General features: G+C 40.9%; 1 protein-coding gene and 1 long non-coding RNA gene across 4 annotated transcripts; one reads left to right on the forward strand and one right to left on the reverse strand.

Annotated features, from left to right (window-relative positions):
• Nucleotides 1–5,949: 5,949 nt before the first annotated feature.
• Nucleotides 5,950–22,985, forward strand: LOC121972052. Of its 3 annotated transcripts, none has more exons than XR_006109305.1 (7): nucleotides 5,950–6,202; nucleotides 7,419–7,629; nucleotides 7,725–7,821; nucleotides 8,773–8,977; nucleotides 9,065–9,086; nucleotides 9,198–9,233; nucleotides 22,814–22,985. It is a non-coding gene; the product is annotated as an uncharacterized LOC121972052 (long non-coding RNA). The 3 variants fall into 3 exon arrangements; XR_006109306.1 differs by having other exon boundaries at nucleotides 7,419–7,624; XR_006109303.1 differs by having other exon boundaries at nucleotides 7,419–7,821.
• Nucleotides 7,504–8,519, reverse strand: LOC121972043 (expansin-A11-like). The gene is made up of 3 exons (XM_042523636.1): nucleotides 8,364–8,519; nucleotides 7,913–8,234; nucleotides 7,504–7,813 (listed from the first exon to the last, which is right to left on the reverse strand). Exons 1-3 carry the CDS (start codon nucleotides 8,506–8,508, stop codon nucleotides 7,504–7,506), a joined length of 777 nt encoding a protein of 258 aa, XP_042379570.1. The 5' UTR covers nucleotides 8,509–8,519.
• Nucleotides 22,986–23,683: the final 698 nt, after the last annotated feature.

Here is a 23,683-nt window from a genome sequence, read left to right on the forward strand (position 1 = left end):
CGCCGATTGGGCAGAGGCAGACGGACCGGAGGATTAGGCCGGACGAACGGGATGAATGGTTGAGCGGGTTATCTTCCGCCCGGCCGGAGGAAGGGAGGAGAGTGGCTGAATGACGAGCGGCTCTGGCAGCTCAGCCACGGATGGAGTCCGATCGGAGGAAGTAGCCTCCACTATTATGGGGGCCGGGGACGGGACGCCTCCCTCGGCAGAGGCTTGAATGGCTGAAGTAGCGGATCGGGATGGCGCCTCTATTCGGCGCCTCTTACGGGAGAGCAGAACTTCGTCGCCCGAGGATCCCGATCCCTCAGTAGGAATGACGGGCGGCACGCCGTGAACCGAGCCGGGTTTGATTGTCGCTCCCACGCTGGGAGTCTGTTCGGTGGTCACATCGCCCGCAGTTGTATTTTCTCCAGCAGTTGCAGTTTCCCCAGTCGTGCCCTCTTGCGAGCCGACCGGGGTCAAGCCTAGCCGCTCCATCTCCTTGGCAGCAACCGCATCGATCTCAGCCTGCTTGGCCTTCATTATCCCGGCAACTCGGGCACGCATCATAGTGTCAGCTGCAAAAGAAAAATAGAATCAGTTAGACTCAAAGGAAGAATGTCTGAGAAATTTTATACCTACGTTGCTCGGGAGGTGCACTCGCTCGGACTTAGCCCGAAGATGTACATTACGCCCTCTGGAAGCAATTTGTGAATATTGAACTTCAGCCCGGCCAGTATGTTGGTTGCATAGAGGTAATCTGGCTGAGTCTTGTATCTCTTCAGCTCGGGCGGAGGTGGCAGAGCGGTCTACCATTGAGTACGGAAGCTTGGCCGATCGGGGAGTCTAATGTAGAAGAAATACTCCTTCCAGTGCTTGTTGGAGGAGGGCATTATATCGAAGAAGACCAAGCCGATGCGGGAATGGAATAGGTAGGTGCCCAGCTCAGACTGTTTGGGGTAGTAGAAGTAATGGAAGACCCGAGGGGTCAGCGGGATATTGTGTACTTTGAATAACACAACTACCCCACATAACAAGCGAAAGGAATTGGGGACAAGCTGGGCGAGCGGGATGCAAAAAAAGTTACAAACTTCAGTTATGAATGGATGAAGGGGAAACCAGAGGCCGACCACGAACTGGTCCCGAAAGAAACAAATGGTGTCGGTCGGCGGGTCGTGTGGCCGATCGGACGGGCCGACCAGGACAAGCTCATGGTCGGATAGAAGGTCAAAGGCGTTTATGAGATGTGCTGCGCCGCTCGTATCAAACCTGGTCTCCATGGTGGTATACCAGGGACCAGGGGCGAGGTCGACCGGTTGGGAAGAACTGGCCATGGGCGGAAAACGAAGAAACAGAGGAGTTCGTTCAGAGGATCGTCGGAAAAACGGTGAAAGTTCATCGGGCAAGACAACGGGCTGCCAAAAAACGCTAGAGGACAAGAAAGGCAGACTAAAGACCAAGAATTAGAGCTTACAGGGAAAGGAAAAGCCGCTGGAAGAAGCCGGAAGTCGCGGGAGCGCTGGGAGCAGGCAACGTCGCCGGAGCAAACGGTCGAAAGGCAGAAGGAGAACGCAGAGGAAGAAGCGGCGACATTGAGGCTTTATAAAAACGGACGCAGCCGATCGGGGCCGTCTGATCTAGGGCACAGGAATCGGGGTGCACATCCAACCATTGCATTCGAATCGCAAAACGTCATATCAGCAGCTGCCACCTCGGACGTGCGGCGACTGCACTAGCGACACGTGGCGTCGTCCCACAGGTTAGCATTTAAGGGGCGCGTGCTCGACCTTAATAGAACAGATTTGCACGCATCACGAGGAGATTTGGACGTCATCAACATTAGTAACCGACCCGCGCCCCTCCGACAGAGGTAAGGAAAAGTATCCAAAATAGCCAAGTGCAGAGGCACGAATCGCCAACCGGAGGAGAAAGATTAGTCCTATGGAGACCGAGCGGGGGCCCCACTCATTCAATGATCGACCCACCAACCACTCGCCAGACTATTTGTCCAGTCAGTCGGACTTTCAGCCTCCTTCGACTAGACTTGAAGGGAAGACATGTGATTCGGTGGTAAAAGGAGGGGCCCGCCTGGCAGAAGGTCAAAGTGGTCAACACCCGGCAGAAGGTCAAAGTGGTCAACACCCGGCAGAAGGTCAAAGTGGTCAACACCCGGCAGAATGTCAAAGTGGTCAACACCCGGCAGACGCTCGACCCGGGCGGGGGTTAACTTCCTGATCAGCAGAAGGATTAACCGACTCGACAGCTCGGCCTGACGCCGAGTTTCCGACGCTCATAAGGCAAAGCAGGAAGAAACGGAGGCCGAGCGGCCATCCCACTCGGCCAACAATAGCCACGGCGTTCGGCCGAGCGGGCATCCGCCTGAAGGCCGTCAGCCGGCGGGCCTCCACTCGGCCCGGGAAAGGTGCTAGATGAGTGGTTCCTACGCTTGGACCGGGAAAAGCGCTAGTCGAGCGGTTCCTCCGCTCGGCCTGGTAAAAGACAGAGGGAGCAGGTGGCGAGATCTTCCTAGGAACCAGTGTCGTCGACAAGAGGCATGGCCAGCGGCCTGGTTGAATAGAAAATCGTACGGTGGAAACTTCCACTGTCAAGTCAAAGATATGCTCGTGCTATTAAGGTAGGGTGTCGGGCGTGCTTTCCTGACACATCCATTCCAGGTATGCTTGGAGGAGCGTGCACGCGCCTCTGGGGAGCCCTATATAAGGACCCCCAGACTTCGACGGAGGTATGCTTACATCCTTACTGTAGCTACAATTCTCGCGTCTTCTCTACTTCTTTCTTTCTGTCAGAGATTTGACTTGAGCGTCGGAGGGTCATCGCCAGGGAACCCCTCCCGGGCTCGGCACTGTGTTTGCAGGTTCACGGCGGCAAGGGATCTACGTCTTTGGGGTCTTCGATTAGTCAACAGGAGTGCCACACCCTCACGTTCCCATAGACGGCACCAATTTGATCTTGTCCGAGTGCTGAGTCAATGGACGCTGGGGATGTGGCGCTCCTGTTGACTGATCGAATACCCCAAAGACGTAGATCCCTTGCCGTCGTGAACCTGCAAACATAGTGCCGAGCCCGGGCGGGGTTCCCCGGCGATGGCCCTCCGACGCTCAAGTCAAATCTCCGGCAGAAAGAAAGAAGTAGAGAAGACGCGAGAACTGTAGCTACAGTAAGGATGTAAGCATACCTCTGTCGAAGTCTGGGGGTCCTTATATAGGGCTCCTCATAGGCGCGGGCACACTCCCCGAAGCGTGCACACTCCTCCAAGCATACATAGAATGGATGTGTCAGGAAAGCACGCCCGACACCCTATCTTAATAGCACGAGCATATCTCTGACGTGACAGTGGAAGTTTCCACCGTACGATTCTCTATTCGACTAGGCCGCTGGCCATGCCTCTTGTCGGCGACACTGGTTCCTAGGAAGATCTCGCCACCTGCTCCCTCTGTCTTTTACCAGGCCGAGTGGAGGAACCGCTCGACTAGCGCTTTTCCCGGGCCGAGCGGAGGAACCACTCGGCTAGCGCCTTTCTCGGGCCGAGTGGAGGCCCGTTGGCTGACGACCTTCAGGCGGATGCCCGCTCGATCGAATGTCATGGCTACTGTTGGCCAAACGGGATGACCTCTCGGCCTACGTTTCTTCCTGCTTTGCCTTATGAGCGTCGAAAACTCAGCGTCAGGCCGAGCTGTCGGGATGTCGGGTCGGCTAATCCTTCTGCTGATCAGGAAGGTAATCCCCGCCCGGGTCGAACGTCTGCCGGGTGTGGACCACTTTGACCTTCTGTCGGGTGTTGACCACTTTGACCTTCTGTCAGACGGACCCCCTCCTCTTACCACTGGATCAAAAGTTAAATATAAATTATATATGATAATTGAATATGTATACTTTAGATTATGGTATAGATCCAACTAATGATAAACAATAGTTCTAATCGATGATTATTCTGAAATAATATGTTTTTTTAAATAAAGATTGATAAAGTAGTTAAATGAGAGTAGACAATTTAATCATATAAATTTTTTTTATAAAACTGAATAAAACTAAGTTGATCAACTAAGTAAAACTAAATTAAATTCAATTATAACGAGTGTATTAAAATAAATAAAAAATTAAAAAAATATATATAAATTGTTGAAAAATTTATAATTTAAAAATTATAATCTTTGAGGACGACGATGGATGTTCTTGATATTGTCTTAGATGAGTGATTTTATAGTTGGATTATGAATGAAAAAATAGAATTTGTAGCGAGGTGGAAGCTTTGCATTAGAGGTCACACGACGGGATACAAGCTAATGTGGTGAAGGTAGAATCAGATCTCGAAGCTTCTAGAAATAGATAAGCCGGTGAACCATACCAACCAAACTTTAAAATGATCATAGAACAAAGATGTCAGTGAAGACGTCAATAGAGGTGAAGAAACTAAATTGTAATTAAGGACATCATCGTAAATCTCTTAAAGAGATTTATGTTCTATCACATCATTGTCATATTAAAAGTTAAAAACCACTCTCTATTATCATAAACATCTCTTTTCTAAAAACCCCACTTATTTTAAAATTCTCTCTATCATCTTTCCACTATTTTTTTTATAAACTTAGTCATAAGATTTTGATACAGATTTATAAAAAAAAACTATAAATCCTACTTATATAATGAAGGAGGGGTTTATATTGAGAGGTTTATAACATAAATTATATACTATAAATCTCTCACTACAGATACTCTCAGGGCCAGTGGTGCATGAATTTCGATCGGTGAAGCACTGAAGAGGATGGAACGGAGACATTAGGACGGGAGAGAGAGTTAAGGTTTTACGATTTTACAAAATGAGACTTTAGACTACGTTTGGTAGGGTGTAATTTGCCTTGTAATATAATCAAGATTACATTACAAGGTTGATTATTTTGTTTGTTTTAACTTTAAACCTGTAATGTAATGTAATCTCGATTACAAAATGTAATGAAGTTTTGTAATATGGATTACAAAGCAAATACTATGTAATCCGATTACATTACGAGGTCACTGTTTAACCAAAATTTGAATGCCGAATATATTCCTAGTCAGCCGATCGCCCGTCGACCGCCGCCCGCCTATCTGTCGCTGTTGTCGCCGGTCGCCGGCCGCTGCCATCATCGGCCGCCACCGTCGCCGGCCGCCGCCGTCGCCGGTTGCCGCCGGTCGTCGGCAACTGTCGGTCGTTGGTAGCCGCTGGTCGTCGCCGTTGTCGCCTGTCACCGGCCGCCGGTCGCCGACCGTCGCCGACCGACCGTCATCGATCACAGGACGCAAGTTCCGACAGAGGTGCGGCGACCGTCGATAGAAGTCGTAAGATATTTTTATCATTTTATAATAATATGAATTATATTTTTTATAAAAAATAAAGGATACCAAATAAAAGAATGCTCGTAATCAAGATTACATATATTATATTATCAAACGTAGCAATGTAATTAAAATTACGTTATATTATAAATTTAATTACATTACAAATTCGATTACATTATATCTAATTAAACGTAGCCTTAGCCTTAGTGCTGTTGGAATTTTTTTACTTGAAAATGAAAAAGTGACTCGGTTCAGGAGGGCTGCGAATACAGTTGTTTTTTTCCTACTTCTGATGACTACGTCACCGAGATCAGGGATAAAAAGACATAAAGATATTTGATAATTTTAAAAAGTCGATAAATGATTAGGGTAATACTCAATTTTACGTATGCCGTTCGACAATTTACCGAATTTAATTAGATCGCAACGAACCGGTTTTGATCGGCCGGTTTGTTCCGTCCCTCCCGAAACCGTCGCCGTTTCATTTTTCCTTCCTCCTATCTCCATTTTGGCACTCATTCTCCCGCCGCCTCTTTCGCTGGCCCCCTCCCATCCTGAGCACGGATTTTCTGATTCACAATTTATGGATAAATAATGATTCATTTTATAAATTGATTCATTTCAAAAGACCCATCATCATTAAATTCCACTAATCACTAGCAGACCAGAAGATCCTGCTCCCATCATAGTCCACCAAAATCACTAGTGGACCAATTTACGGACCGGAGGATCTCTGCCTGTCTCGGCCCTAATCCTTCGCTTCCTCCGGTGTAGCTCACTCGTCGCCTCCATTTCGGCGACCGCCCCTTTTCCCTCCGTCGCCCCCTCTTCACCGAGCTGAGCGGGCGTCGTGCATTCGTTGCGTACAGAAGCGACGAACTTTAGGGTACGTGGTCTATCTTTTAATTCCGGCTCGAGTTTCGCCTCCTAGGGTTCTTAATTGGTTATTTCTGCCAATTTCTTGTTGGATGCCCAATTTTCGCTCTTCTCTTTGCTTATCTTCACTGTCAAATGCAAGCTCTCAGTGTCCAATTAATAACAAAACAATGAGACTCATGCATTCTTGGTGTGACTTGTTCTTAGAGCAGGTAGAACTCTTGCCGGATGAGCATTTTGGAAGGTAAGTAGATCTCCAGAAGATTGAGCGAGCCAAGATTTCTTCTTTTTGACATCACATTAGGAGAGATGCAATTTTATAGTGCATAAATATTAGTTCTAAATTTAACAAAGTAAGAAAACTAGTTCTATCTCTGCCTTTCTGTAACTGATGCATAAAACATTTTAGTGTTGTGGGAATGCACCATTCTCTCCATTTTCCCCGCTTCTTGGTACTCATGAATTGTAAGGTCTAGCAACTGCAAAAAAAAAAAATTTGGTGCTAGCGTAACAATGATGAGTATGGTCACTTGTGGTGCCGACTAACTGATTAATTATGCTCTATTGTTTCGTTTATATGTATTCATACAAAGTGCTAACCATGCCTTGATGTTCAATAAAGTTAGTGATGATAAACCAAAACAATCAATCTCTGACAGTCGACTACCATCAGATGACTTGTTTCTGATGGTTGGTGTATTTCCATTTTTCTTCTGCAACCCCTTAAGCTCTGGTGCGTATTGATTCAACACCCTTTCATCTTGTCTGGTCAATTTACCTAGTTTTGGTTGGTGGACTTGCGATAATTAGTGAAGTTTCTGTAGACATAATCTTCGATGTTGACATGTAGTAGTAGTCTTTTGAGTACACAGATGATTCAGTTGAAAGCATGTTGATACAAATCTATGGGAAGAGTTTATTCCTTAGCCTATGTTGCTTTTGCCTGTCTTCTGCAATTTTAATAGAGCAGGTTTAGTGATTTTTGGAGAAGTATTCTTCTTCATGGATAATCAATTGCATGATATTTGGTTTCACTAGCATTAACAAGAAAGTCATTGTCTTTAGAAACCGAAACAACATTTCATTAGATGAGCACTTCGTGCGTCCCATTTCATGTATGATTAATATAATGATACTTTCTATGATCAAGATGATCATTCTGATGCATTGGCTATAACATTGCATCGAGATTACACAGTATTTAACCTTAATTAACTAATTGGCAGGATGGCGGGCAGCTCAAGCAACAACTCCAGCAAGCCTCTGCCAACTTAAGTCCCGTTAGCTTCTCTTGATCATGGCAGCAAGCTCCTACTTGAATTGCAGGGGACTGGAGAAGGTCTGGCCGAATGCCCAGTTGGAAGGAACTATGTTAGGGAACACCAATGTCTGTCCATCGCTGGTGGTGACCTTGAAGGAGAGAGACTGACGGGTGAGGTAGCTGTTAGATTGCCAATTCACTCCCCAATTCCTCGACATTGAGAGCCAGTCAGTTTGGGACCCTTTCACTGATATGGCCTGTATTGATCCAGCGGCGCCAACATTGGTCACTAGAACAAGCTGAAAATAGTCGTGCCCATTGATGGTGAACCTTACTCCGCCATGCTTCTTGCATGGTACCCTATAAAGGTAATTAGTTCTGAATGAGCTTTCAATTTGAGCCAAAGAATATAAATGCATAGATTGATCTCTTTGTTAACAACGTAAACCTGTGTCTAACCTTTGGAACAAGACCGGCACAATCCCTGCACGATAGATGCCAATCTTCTCCCACGCTGGTTGGGCCATGTCAAAGTGCTGGCGTGGGGGGTTACACCACCCCCCATTATTGTTGGGGAGCGCATAATTTGGGGGGCAGAAGTTGGTGGCCGTCACTGTCACCGACACACCTTTCTTGCACCATTGCTTATCTGAATTGTAGTCGCAAATGATCTTATAGCATTGCCCGCATGATGCCCCATCATTGAACAACGCAGTACTTAGTGCTGCTGTCCTGGTGCCATAGCCAGTCGAGTACAAATCACCATACCCACAAGCACCCCCTATAACCATGAAAACAAAAATTATCAACCTAAAATCCAGTCTTGCCTATACCAAACAACAAAAATTATCAAGTCTTGAGTAGTAACTTCTTGATGTAGTGTGACGAGGATACAAATGCATCTACTTACCCATAGTTCCAGAGGCATCACTACCACCATAAAACGTAGCAGATCCCTTCGTCCAGCCTGATGGTGCGAAACCTTCAGCTATGCTGTACATGTAGCAAATGGTGATGAAAACCAAGATCAACTCAATGTGGATACCCATTTGCATTTGCTTGGTATTGGAATGGTTTGCTACAATCTTTTTGAGGTTGTTTATATAGGAGAAGTCACCAAGCTAAAGCTTGGACATGTGAGAGTAGAAGGCAAGGTCCATGACTTGCGGGTGTCGATTAGTCATCTTCCAGACTGCTACAACTAATAAACAGAACTTGCCAAGACTTTTAGATCTCATCAGTTTGCATGTTATCTTCCTCTGCCTTTTTTTTTATGTATGCGAACAAATTAATGTTCATGTGACCTTTTGGCTGCTCAGATTCATCAGGAAGATGAACTTCTTTAGTGAGAGGCATCACATGGTCACATGCTGATAACAGGTTTCAGCACATGGATCATGAAACCAGTGGCACTAAAAATAAAAGAGGATACAAATATTTTTTTGTTTGGCTTGGATTGGTTTCATTCAAAGTATGAAGCATATACTTCCCAGCCAAATAAAAAACCTTCACAGGCTACAAGTGGTATATTCATTCCAGTTTTGTTTAGTTTTTCTTTTTTTTTTAAAAAAAAGAATATCTTAATCTGTGTCTGTGATTGATGAATGGCAGATCGGTCTACCATTGGGGAAAGGTAAAATAAGATTAAATGTTGATCTTCAAAATGTATATTTTATTCATTATTCCACTGTTTGAATTATTACAATTAATTAACTCTTGTTGCCGTACTTTCTTCCTTTGACAGGGAAATATGCTCCTGTGCTCTCACCTAGATCTGAAGGTGAGTGCAATTTAATTAAGGCTGTACGGTTAAAGAATAAACTTAATAATCATAGAGGATTGAGCCTAATGACAAGAGAATCTATATATATAGTCAATCTCATTTATGAAATAAAAGCTTAATTATTATTATTGTATTATTGGTGAACTTAATTTTTGAGTAGGGGGTTTTCACCATGAAACTTACACACACACAAGTTATTCATGGTAGTGTTCCTAATTCTGATTTGCCATGCTTTAGATTGGATTTAGATAAACTGTAGTCTTCCTTCTATCTTTCCATTACTTTTCACGAGTTTAAGCACAACATACGGTTAGTCGTTTATCATATCACAAGCATTGAAGATGCTTATCGAGTTACTATGCCCTTATCATGCCACCATAAGATGTGTGATCTACTTAGCTACTCTTATTTTAGTTTTCAAAAACTAAATTCAATTAGTAATGAATGTTCCTCCATAATCATAAGAAAGATTCTAGCACATGAGTTGACCTACTAGGGATGATTCATGGACCATGTTTTAAATATGTGATATTAATAATTATATATTTATGTTAGTTCAGGATAGTTGGTTGCTCATGTGGCCATTAATTGCAACTAATGTCTAGTCTACTATGAAGTTGACTAAACGTTTGTCCTTTATCACAACGATAAAAAAAAAAACTTAATTTGGGCATTCTGGAAGAAAGGGCTCTTTTTATCCTGTAGCTTGTAGTTGAAGTTTTATAGGTTCCAAGTCAAAGATAAAAAAAATGAAAGAATCAATCTTAAAGGAACCTGATTAATTGCCATATTGACTTTGGGACCAGAGAGTTGACTTCTCATTTACATGGCCCATCGAGATGTATAGCTTTGACTTTGTGATAAAGTTACTTTCGGTCGAAGAGTGCATGTTCGAATGAATATTTCCATTCCTTAAAGGTATAAGAGGGGATGATTGGAAATGATGGCTTGAGATTTTATTTGAGAATCAAGAGGAAGAAATGTTGAATCTTTGTTGCAATATTTTATGTTAAAACCGTTTATTAAGATATAACAAATGCAAAAGAGATAGATAATGCCTCTAATTTCATAATTGGAGACAATCTAATAGATTTGCTGAGGATAATTCAGTACATGAAATATCGACCAATACAGAGTCTTGGGAAAAATCGGACCACATTGATGCAGTTTTACTTTGTACTTTACAAGTGGTTATTTCCGCGATTCAAACCCATGATTTTAAAATCACATGGTAACAATTTTATCATTGTATTAAGACTCTCTTTCATATTTTCAGCTTCTTTGCTGCTTCTTGTAGTGCAGCTCCGACAAGTCTTCGGGCACTTCCCTGAAGGATTTTATGAGAAAGGAATTTACTCAACATGGTTGAAAGAATTAAGGGGGTGTTTGGTTTAGGGGAATAGGAGTGGGGAATGAGAATGAGAATCATTGATTATCATTGTTAATGTTTGGATTATAGGAATAGGAATACAAATAAGGGAATGAATACTTGAAATTGGGTAATAACTCATTCCCATGTACCTCCCATTCAATGAGTCATTACCCTATTTTCATCAATCAAAATATTCTCTTATTCCAAAAATACCCTTGACTTAAAATTAAAATTTTCTCCCTTAATATCAAATATCAAAATTTATTTATTTATTTTTTCTTCATATCACTTCTCTATTCTTGTTCTCTCTCATCATATTTTCTTTCTCATCATTTTATCACATACTTTCTCTCTCCTATTATACTCTCTTTCCTCTTTTTTCTCATTACATTTTCTCTCTCATCATACTTTCTCTCTCCTCAATTTCTTCCATCACACTATCTTCCTTTTTTTTTTATCATACTGTCTCTCTCCTCAATCTTTCTCATCACACTCTCTTTTCTCTTTTTTTTTCTCATCACACTTTCGCTCTCATCACGCTTTCTCTCTCCTCAATCTCTCTTGTCACACTCCCTCCTTTTTTTTCCTCAACACATTTTCTCTCTCATCATACTTTCTCTCTTCTCAATCTCTCCCATCACACTCACTGTTCTTTTTTTTTCTCATCACACTTTCTCTCTCATCATACTTTCTCTCTCCTCAATCTCTCTCCTCAATCTCTCTCATCACACACACTCTCTCTCCCCTCATTTTTTCTCATTACATTTTCTATCTCTTCATCCTCTCCCATCATAATTTCTCTCACATCATATTTTATCTCTCATCTTCTCTCATCATGCTCTCTTCTATCACACTCTCTTTTCTCATTTTCTCTCATCACACTTTCTCTCTCTTTATTTTTTTTCATCACACTTTCTCTCTCATCATACTTTCTCTCTCATCATTCTTTTTCATCATATTTTTCTCTCACATTCATCTTTCTCTCACATCTAATTTTTTTCTCTTATTTTTCTTTAAGGGTAAAAAAGAAAATATTGATTTATTCCGATAGAAAGTATGCAATTAATTAAACATTGCTTTTAAGAGTGATATCCATGCTCATACCCATTCCCATTCCATAATATAATGATTCTCATTCCGATTCCCTTTCCTATACTCATACCAAACGACCCCTAAGTAATTGAAAGAACTGCACTCGAGCATCTAAATAAACACTATGGAACATATTGACAAGTCAATCTAACAAACCAAACTCTAAATACATGAACACCTAGCAACATCTGCCAGAGTAGCTTAAATGATTAATATCCTGGTTTCAATACTCAGATTCAGTGACTTGCTGTAAGTACTCTTTCAAGGTTTACAAGTCTTCTATCAAGTCATATCATACAATTTGAAGCTAAGTGTATTGTTGCTAAAAGAAAAAAGGAAAAGGTACAGAGAAGCAAAAAAAAAAAAAAAAAAAAAACAATTATTAAAAGTTCCATGAATTTTACTAACATTTATTAAATTTGTGTTTGAATGTCTTCCTCATTAATTAAGACCACCAGTCCTAGTTGTCAGAACTGAAATTAAACCAGAAAAGCTCCAGGTCACTGGTTCATTGGTTGAACACTTGGTCAATTAGACGAATAGCATATCGAATTGAAAAACAACCCCGGGTCGTGTCTGGCCCGGACCCTGGGTCTGGGCCCGTAACAGGGTCAACAGGTCAGTTGGCCGTTGACCCGGTTCGCTGGTCAAATCGAACCGGTCCGGCAAGTTGCTAGGCCGGTTCCAGTTCTTTTGGTGCAAAATTGGCGGATTGACGGTTTGGCTCGCCACTTCAACCATTTTATTTTTTATTTTTTTTTTAAACGGCTTGAACCGCCGGTTCCTAGCTATTGGGGGGGGGGTTGGGTATTTTTTTCAACGGTTAGGATCATTTGATAGTTTTTTTTATCAATGGTTATGATTTAGTGTCAGTTACTATCAAAACTCTATAAATAGAGAGTTCATTTCATCTTTTTCACATACATCTTCTCTACTCTTAATCTCAATTTCGTATTCTCTACACATTTTCGTTTCCAATTTTCAATTGCAATGGAAGGAGGTCGCGGAGGTACAACATCTCGAGCTTGGAAGGGAAAGGAAATAATAAATTCGCGAGAGGACCCCAACATTCAATCCACCGATGATGAGAGCTAGCATCTTCCGAATCTGACACCCGAAACACAAGGAAGTATCGATGCAATTACTTCTAAGGTTCGGGAACTTTCTCTTCTAAAGTCTTCTATTTTTACTAAATATTTTGAGAATGTCACTCTTCTGTCGGGAGAAATATGTGCAAAATATAAACACTGCAATATTTCCTACAAATTCTAAGCTAGCGGCGGCTATGGGTCGTTGAAACGACATGTAGAAACAAAGCACCCAATAGAATATAGACTCGACCGTTCTCAAACACAATTATCAAAATTTTCTTCAACTAGCGGTAGTATCGATTCTGATTTATTTTTATATTCAGATAATAAATTAAGAGAATCATTAGCTAAATTTGTTTCCGTAAAATATCTTTCTTTTTTAGTTTTGGATCTAAATGCATATTTGAAGATTTTTGTAAAGAATCTCTTAATCTATGTGTTAAATGTATTCCTAGAACGACACTTACTTGTACAATTAAAAAATTAATAAAATAAGAAAAAAAGAATTTATTTGATGAATTTAATAAATTAGATAATAAAGTTTCTTTATGTTTCGATATTTGAAGTGATCATTGGCAAATACATTCATATATGGGTGTGATTTGTCATTGGATCGATAACTTTTGGAATCTCCAAAAAAGATTGTTAGCTTATAGAGTTTTTGATGAATCACATAATACTCATAACATCGCACAATTATTATGTTTAATTTTAGAAGAATATGACTTAACTCATAAAATATTTTCAATATCATTAGATAATACTATTTCCAATATCGCTTGTATAGATCATCTAAAATTTGTTTGTCAACCTATTATTGGCAGTTTATTTTTTCATATTCGTTGTGTATGCTATGCTTTAAATTTATGTATTCAAGATGGATTAACAATTTTAAAAAGTTATATTAAAATAATTAAAATTGTAATTTCTTATTTATGGTCTCATCCATCTATAATGAAACAATGAGGTAGATTTTGTAAAACTAATGTAATGAGATCTAAAAAATTTTCACATGATGTACTAACATGTTGGAATTCAACATACCAATTATTACAAGATTCATTTAAATATAAAGAATTATTATGTTCATTTTTTTTACACAAAATACTAATACTAATATATATTTATTTTCACAACAATGGAATATTTATAGTAATATTTGTGAAATTTTAAAAGTATTTAATGATGCAACCAAATAATTTTCTGATGTTTATTATTCCACTGCTCAATTAGTTTTAGAAAATTTTTCTAATATAGTATTAGTTTTAAATGATAATATTAATAATGAATTTTTATCTCCTTGCATCTTAGCTATGAAAAATAAATGGGAAAAATATTTTTATTTTATTCCTTAAATTTATTTAATTGTATTTGTTTTAGATCCTATATTTAAATTAGAAGTTTTACAAGAAATGTTAACTTTATATTATGAACCTTTAATTTCAATTAAAGATTCTTCTTCTCCTGATCCAGTTAATATTATATATAATGTTAGAATTTATTTATTTGATATTTATAATCAATATTATGTAAAATATGGAACACAAATTAATATTTCTGAAATACAACAAACTACTAGTAGTAATTTAAAATTTATAAAACACAACTTTTATTAAAAGAACAGACAAAATGTCTACGAGAATCCTTAAGTTCCACACAGGAACTTGAGAATTATTTTACGACTTCTTTTGATTTTAATGAAACAGATTGTGAAAATTTCGATATCTTAAAGTGGTGGTCACAGAAGGCTCAAAGCTTTTCTGTTCTCTCCGTGATCGTCAAAGAAATTTTAGCTTGTACAGTGTCAATTATTGTTGTGGAGTAGACGTTCAGTGCCGGCGGTAACATATTAGATGAACGACGATCAATTTTATCTCCCGACTTATTGGAAGCCAAGCATTACTGGACGATTGGACCAGAGCGAAGAAAAGAATCCAAGAAATGTATCTTTCAGATGATAAAGTTGAAGATTTTGATACTGAAGGAACAAATACGACAGGAATGAGAAATGGAAGTGAGTGACAATGTAAAAGAATAAAAATGTAAAAGAATTACGTGGGCCTTGATTTCCCTAAGGGGATAGACAACTTAAATAAGTACAAGTCCTTTTTTTCAATAAATTTTAATTTGTAATGTGTATTTTTTAATTTTTAATGTTTAATTTTTAATTTTTAATTTTTTTAATATAATAATCTTGAATCGTGGCGAACCATGAACCGAACCATGAATCGGCAATTTCGAACCGTGAACCGGCAGTTCCAAACCGTGAACTGTAATCATCTTGACCGGTTAAGGTTAAGGATCGATCTGCTTGGAATCGTTGAACTGATGATTTCGAACCGTCGAACCGTCGGTTCTGAACTGTGGTAAAATCTATGCCACATTATCCCAATCAAACAGCATGAGCCTACAGCAACAATCTGAGGCTACACAGGCCATTGTTTGGTCACCAAGGAGACAAAACCCTCTTCTGTTGATCGGTATGCCTTTCTTATTACATCAGTCGACATGGACTGTTGCTCTGTTGCAAATCCTGTTAAAGCACAAAATCTATGAAAATGGCCTAAAGGAATTGCATGTATCAACATGTTATTGTTAGTGAAGAAGTATGCATTCTAACAAATACAAATCCCATAAAAACGAAATGTCAAAGCAACCTCATAATATTAATGTCTACAATCAATATTTACAAAAAGATGCATCATATTCATATGAAGATTTCAAAATATACTAGACGAGGATTTTTCTGATATTAATGACAGTGCAAGTTAAGTTTTTGAAACACTAGCATGTTCTTAACTTAAGTGCCATAACCTTCATGTTATAGGATCAACTCACTCTTCAAATTCTGAAAGAGATGTTCATCGACACAACGAGAAGTTTCTGGAACACCATGCCCATCATAAACACCAACAAAAGTTCAGTATGGGTCAAATTCAAGTGTGCTGAGAGGTCCTGACTCGAGTTGGCTCGGATCCTCCAGCAAGTTATTTGCTTGTAGAACGGCCATGGAGAACTCGCCAAACACACATTCTCCCCAGTGTCTTTGTACCATAGAAGTCCATCCTGTTGACCAACCGAATTAGAATATGCGTGGGCGTATTTGTTCAAGATGGCTAAGGCAAGCAGGCCTTCAATAGGTTTATCAATTTCTTTAACATCCCTCATCTCATCTTATACGGCGCATGATAGTGGGGTCGGACAGTGGATATAGTCGGAAGTCAGGTCCACGGGACGGTCAAAAGTCAAGTTTACGTGGTGGTCAAAAGTCTGGCCTACGTGGGGTGCAAAGGGTCAGGTTACAGGATGGTCCTGGTCGGGCACAAGTGTCATTCCAGAGTTAAGTCTACATGTCAAGTAGGAACTTGGAAGGTAAGATCAACAAGTCAGGATTTATAGACTTGCGGAACAAGATAAGAGGACCAAAGGATTACAGGTTTGGATATGCGGATCAAAATGTATAGGTTGGGATATACAAGCCAAGGATTACAGGGCAGGACTGGTAGACTTGTGGTAGAAGATATATGGATCAAGGCATACAGATCGGGATAGATAAGCCAATAATTACAGGTCAGAAATTGTAGACTTGCGGTACAGGATACACGGATTAAAGTGTACAGGTCGGGATTGGATCAAAGCGTACAGGTTGGGATATGCAAACCAAGGGTTACAGGTCCGGATATTCGGATCAAAGGGTACAGGTCGGGATAGGCAAGCCAAAGATTATAGGGCTGGATTTATAGACCTGCGGAACAAGATAAGAGGACCAAAGCGTACAGGTCGGGATCGGATCAAAGTGTACAGGTCGGAATATGCAAACCAAGGGTTATATGTCCGGATATGCGGATCAAAGCGCACAGGTTGGGATAGACAAGCCAAGGATTACAGGGCTGGACTTATAGACCTGCGGAACAAGATAAGAGGACCAAAGCGTACAGGTCGGGATGTGCAAACCAAGGATTACAGGGTTGGATTTATAGACCTGCGGAACAAGATAAGAGGACCAAAGCATACAGGTTGGGATCGGATCAAAGCGTACAGGTCGGGATATGCAAACCAAGGGTTACAAGTCCGGACATGCGGATCAAAGCGCACAGGTCGAGATAGGCAAGACAAGGATTACATGGCTGGACTTATAGACCCGCGAAACAAGATAAAAGGACCGAAGGGTACAGGTCGGGATGTGCAAACCAAGGATTACAGGGTTGGACTTATAGACCTGCAGAACAAGACAAGAGGAGGAAGACGTACAGGTCGGGATAGTCAAATCAGGGATGGCAGGTCGGGACTTACGGACTTGCGGAACAGAATACATGGACAAGATGTACAGGTCGGGATAGGTAAACCTAGGATGATAGGTCCAAGACTGGCAGACTTGCGAAACAGGATACACGGATAGAGCGTACAGGTCGGGATATACGAACCAAGACTCGCAAAGCAGGATACATTGAGCCAAGACATAGGTCAGGATATGTAGACGAAGGCTTACAAGGCGATAGACACAGGTCCGGATCTACCGAGTTAGACCGAATGACAAATGCAGGGCAGGATGTATAGATCTGGATTTATGGGACAACAAACACAAGTCGGGGATTGAGCCAGGGAATGCAGGTCTGGGCCTACAGGTCAAGATTTACAGGTACGAAGATCCAGTCTAAGGTTAACAGGCCAGAGCGGATAGGTACTACACGACAATCAAGCCAGAGAATCATAACAACATGTCAGAGAATAATCATCACTTGTTAGGGAATATGCTAACGATCGGTGGCTCGTTGCCACCTGATTCCTTCTCAGACCTATAGAGAGATGCCACGTATTATTCATCGTCAGACAAAGTCTGACATCCGTCAGACTCCAGAAGCATCTACTGCCATATAAAAAAGGAGGCTTTGTCTCTACGCAGGTACGCTCACTCGTCATTTCATTCTCGTCTTTTACTTTTCGTCCTTTCACTGTGCTTCTGGGGAAAAAGTACTTGACTTGAGCGTCGGAGGGTCTGACCCGGGGACTTTTTCCCTGGTTCTTGGTCTCTAACACAGACGCGACTTGTCTGAGTGTGCGCAGGGCCCTCGCGTCATCGTCCCTGTCACCAACCCCCGTCATCCGCTCGTGAGAACCCTTTCCGGTAGGTGATAGATCGACCAAGCGCTTCCACGACTTTCCGTCAACACCAGCGACAGTGCGACCATCCTTTGTCCGACTCAGCTTCCGAACGGGATTAAATTTGGCGCCGTCTATGGGAACACAGCTACCTGCTCCGGAACGTGAAGATGGAGGATTTTGGCAGAATCAACGTGAATATGACAGAGGGAGAGTACGAACTCTTCAAAGAGGCCAAGAAGCGGGCGGCCTCTGAAAAGCAACAAACTACTGCTTTTGAAAAGCAACAAACTACTGCTTTTGAAAAGCAACAAACTACTGTCTCCCGAGCACGAAAGTTACCTAAGGTTTCTAAAGAATTGGCTCATGCCTTGGATCGAGGTTCGAAGAGAAAACAACCCATGGAATTTCCTCATGCCTTCTATAGAGAGCCAGGCTAGGGTTATTATCAGTGAGACCCTGGATGCTATAGTCGCAAGGAGCAACCACAAGTTTCGGTGGTTGAGAGTTCTTTGCCCAAGGATTCGAAGAGAGGGAAGTCTATCATCCCGCGCGAAGAACGCCGGGTGGAGCCGGAAGAGAAAGTGTCATTCTCTTCCAAAATCTTAGAGGAGAGGCTACCCAAAGGATATCGACCCCTGCTATCGGAGAATACGATGACAGTAAAGATCCTGAAGACCATCTCCGCAGGTTCAGGAACGTGGCTCTGCTACACCAGTACAGCGATGCTGTTAAATGTCGGGTATTTCTGAATACCTTATCGGGCTCTGCCCAGAAATGGTTCGATGGACTGCTGCATGGGTCAATCACTTGCTTCTCCGACTTCAAGATCACATTTCTGCGCCACTTCGCCAGCAGCAGGAAGTATCAAAAGATGGATCACTGCTTGTTTGCTCTCAAGCAAGGGCCCTCTGAGCCGTTGAGGAGTTATATCAAGCGCTTCAATCAAGTGGCTCAGGATGTTCCCTCGGCCACATCAGAAATACGCATGAGCGCCTTCTCTCATAGGTTGACAGAAGGAGAGTTCTTTAGGGATCTCATCAGGAATCCCGTAAAGAATTTCGATAAGATGCTGGAAAAGGAGGCCAGCTACATCAATGTGGAGGAAGCGCAGACGGCGCGAAGAAAGACAGACAAACCTCATCCCGTAAACAAGCCTGAGAGAAGAGCACCCCAATCTCCTGCTCAACCCCTCCCGCACACTCGGGATGGCCGACCGACTTTCCACCCCGGTCAGGATGCTCGGCCGATCCCACGGGTAGCTGCAGTTCATGCTCCCCGACCTGGATCTTGGGGACCACGCTATTGCACATATTATCGACCCCACTCGCATGCTACCAGCGAGTGCTTTCAATTCGCCCGTGATGCCCGACGTGCTGCTGAGATGGGCTTGCCACCCCCTGAGCTGGCTCCTCAGGTCCAACGAATGATGGAGGAGCGACGTAATGCAGCGGGGCAGACCAGCCGACCTCGGTCCGATCAGGAGGGGCCAAGCATACAACAACAAGGGCGCATTAGGGAGCAAGGAGAAGCCCGCGAGACGGAGAATCGGGGCAACGCGACCATCCGTGATATAGGCATGATCTCCGGAGGACCTACCGACGGAGATTCGGGCCAGACGCGCAAGTCTCATGAACGCCGATTGGAGATTCACGTTGTTGGATGCAGCAAGGAGTAGGTCGCTGGTCCTGTTATCAGCTTCGGGCCACAAGACCTGGAGGGACTGGAGTTGCCTCATGACGATGCCCTTATCATCAAAGTTGTCATAGCCAACAGCCGCGTGGCTAGAGTCTTCGTTGACACTGGGAGCTTTGTCAACGTATTGTTCAAGTCTCCTTTCGAAGAAATGCATATCAACGCTAGCGAGCTTCAGCCGGTGGCTACTTTTTTATATGACTTTAGTAAGTGATAAAGCTTTATGTGGTATGGGAGAACCATTAGCTCCAGAAGGAATGTTGTTTTGAAGGGAAGGGAAATTATAGTTAAGGGTAGGGAGAGTGAAGGGGCACCTTTCTCCCTTCACTTAGAAGGAAAAGTTTATCTTTCCTTTCTCCTTTCACTTAGAATGAAAAGTTCATTTTCTTTTTTTCCCTTCATTTAGGAAAAATAAATTAAGGGAAGGAAAAGGTGGTTTTCCCTTTCTCCCTTCATTTAGAATAAAAAGAAGTAAGAGAAAGAAAAGTTATTCTTTTTCTTCTTCCTCCCTCCACCGAAAACCTAAAGTCTCTTCTCTCCCATTACCGAATTCAAGCTAAAGGTTTCTTCTTAGGAAAACTTCACAAAAAGAAATCCTTAAAACATACTTCTTCTTACAAGCAAAATAAGGAAAAGGGAGTTCTAGAAGCGAAAAGTTTTCTTCTTCTTCTCCACCAAGGGTATTTTCTTAGTAAACCAAGCAAGAGGATGTAAGTATTCCCCTCACCTGCAGTACAAGTAGTTTTCTTTGTTTTTTTTATGTTGCTTAAAAACCTAGGATCATGCTCATGAAGTTTCGGCCAAGAAGAAATAAAAGGCCTAGGGAAGTTCAAACTTCAATTAGACTTGCTTATGTTTTTTCTCATGATACATAATATGTTATCTGATGTTATTAAGATGTTATTCATGGTTGATGTTGCTTAAAAACCTAGGATCATGCTCATGAAGTTTCGACCAAGAAGAAATAAAAGGCCTAGGGAAGTTCAAACTCCAATTAGATTTGCTTGTGCTTTCTCTCATGATACCTAATATGTTATGTGATGTTATTAAGATGCTATTCATAATTTATGTAGCTTAAAAGTCTAGGAATATGCCCTTGAAGTTTCGGCCAAGAAGAAATAAAAGGCTTAGGGAAGTTTAAACTTCAATTAGACTTGCTTATGTTTTCTCTCATGATACCTAATATGTTATGTGATGTTATTAAGATGCTATTCATGATTTATGTAGCTTAAAAATCTAGGGACATACCCTTGAAGTTTCGGCCAAGAAGAAATAAAAGGCTTAGGGAAGTTTAAACTCCAATTAGACTTGCTTATGCTTTCTGTCATGATACTTAATATGTTATGTGATGTTATTAAGATGCTATTCATGATTTATGTAGCTTAAAAACCTAGGAACATGCCCTTGAAGTTTCGGCCAAGAAGAAATAAAAGGCTTAGGGAAGTTTAAACTCCAATTAGACTAGTTTATACTTTCTCTCATGATACCTAATATGTTATGTGATGTTATTAAGATGTTATTTATGATTTATGTAGCTTAAAACCCTAGGAACATGCCCTTGAAGTTTCGGCCAAGAAGAAATAAAAGGTTTAGGGAAGTTTAAACTCCAATTAGACTTGCTTGTGCTTTCTCTCATGATACCTAATATGTTATGTGATGTTATTAAGATGCTATTCATGATTTATGTAGCTTAAAAACCTAGGAGCATGCCCTTGAAGTTTCGGCCAAGAAGAAATAAAAGACTTAGGGAAGTTTAAACTCCAATTAGACTTGCTTGTGCTTTCTCTCATGATACCTAATATGTTATGTGATGTTATTAAGATGCTATTCATGATTTATGTAGCTTAAAAACCTAGGAGCATGCCCTTGAAGTTTCGGCCAAGAAGAAATAAAAGACTTAGGGAAGTTTAAACTCCAATTAGACTTGCTTATGCTTTTTCCCATGATACCTAATATGTTATGTGATGTTATTAAGAAGCTATTCATGGTTGATGTTGCTTAAAACCTAGGAACATGCCCTTGTAAGTTTCGGCCAAATATGAATTAGGGTTTGAAGAGAGTTCAAAACTTTAACCATGCTTGATTATGATTTCTCATGATGTGTAATCTATTAGGTGATGTTAGTTTGGTGTCTCCATGTTTTTTTTATGTTGCTTAAAAACCTAGGGGCATGCCTTGTAAGTTTCGGCCAAGAAGGAAATGAAAAGGGCTTAGGGAAGTTTAATTCCAACTAGACTTGCTTATGTTTTCTTCTATGTTATGCTATGTATTATGTGATATTAGTTTAAAATTTCATGTTTAAAGTTGCTTAAAAGAAACCTAGGCTCATGCTCTATAGGTTTCGGCCAAGACTTGAAATTAAGGTTAGAAACTCATTTATGCTTGCTAAAAGTCTCACTCGCTATGCCATGTATCATGTGATATTAGTTTAAAGTTTCATGCTTAAAGTTGCTTAAAAGAAACCTAGAATCATGGCTTATAGGTTTCGGTCAAGACATGGAATTAGGGTTTGTAGAAAGTTCAAAACCCCAACTATGCATGATAATGACTCTCTATGATATGCTATGTGATATGTGAATCTTATGTCACCATGTTATGCTTATGCAAGACTTATGTATGATAAAATGCCTAAAAGTTGCTTCCCTATAAGTTGGGATTAAAAGCACTCTCTATGATGTGATAAGGAACATGATATGCTATTTTACTTTTGTATGACTTGTACCGGACCCTAAGTATGGTCCAGGGGATGGACTCCTACGTCGCCCCTAGGTCGAAGTACGGGCCTAGTTCCCTAGTAGGTTCGGGATTAGCTACTTCGGATTTATTTAGGGATGCGCGCAATTCATGTATGTGGTACAATGTCAGACCCTCATGTTAAGATTTATATTTAAGTATCTATATGATATATGTTTTCAAAAGAATATTTTTGCATATGCTTATTTCATGCTATTTGATTATTATGCTTCATGAAAATGCTCTCTTGTGATATGTCTATGATGTCTAAATGAACATGCTACTACCTTATGCTTATGCTCTCGTATGTTATGTTTATGATTTGCAAATGAGTATGACACTACTTTATGCTATCATGCAAAATGTTAAATCTATGTGTTGATTAGATGAACATGTCATTACTCTATATCAATTTCATGATGTATGTTTTTGTGAGTAGGAAAGGAACTTACTAAGCCTATGTGCTTATAGTTTTACTTTTCTTTGTACTGCAGAAAAGGGTAAAGAATGACTAAACTAAAAGGAGCAGCAGGAGAGGCAAAGGATGTGTGTAGCAGTGACATTGTGGAAGACATCTGTTTTGTGTTTCAAGACTTATACATGTTCTAAGTTTTGCATGTTAACTTGTTTTTCTACTTGATGCTTTTAATGGTTGCTATTTGACTATCTCTTTTTATTATTTCCATGAATCTTGAACTAGTAAACATTTGGTTTAGTTAAAGAATTGCTAAGAATCTTTTTTTTATCATGCTTGAATGTTAAGGTAACTAAATTATGCTTGAATTCTATGTTAGGTTCAGTGATTAAATATTAAATTAAGTTACGCACATGAATGCTAAGCATGCTCACATGTTTAATATGTTTACATGATTATATAGTTCTCCATGTATGTTCTAAATTTTTAAATTCTTCCGCTGCAGTGAATGTACATGTATATATATTCGCGTAGCGCTGCCCTTGCGATCAGTAGAGGAAGGGCGGGCGTTACAGGAGCAGTGCGATTTTGAATCGATCAGCCGATCGATTGGAGATAACTAATCGATTAGCCGATCAATTGAATTGACTTTTGTGCCCATGAAATATGCAGCTGAATCGATCCAGTGTTGATTCAATCGATCGGGATGGTGCTCAACGGCTAGATTTGAATCGATTGGAGATGTCCTCAATCGATCAAAGGCGACGATCTCGTGAGAAACAGTTAGTTTTGAGGACGAATAAAAGAGGAAAGAAGTACTGTAGCAATACAACTCTTGTATACTCATTGTGCTAAGCAAAAAGAGAGCTCTCCAAGTGATTTTAAAAAAAAGATTTGAGTCTCTTCCTCCTAAACCTAGATCTCATCTTGTAAGAGGAAGAGGCAACCC

This window comes from Zingiber officinale, chromosome 1B (assembly GCF_018446385.1).
Source record: "Zingiber officinale cultivar Zhangliang chromosome 1B, Zo_v1.1, whole genome shotgun sequence".
Taxonomy (NCBI): Eukaryota; Viridiplantae; Streptophyta; class Magnoliopsida; order Zingiberales; family Zingiberaceae; genus Zingiber; species Zingiber officinale.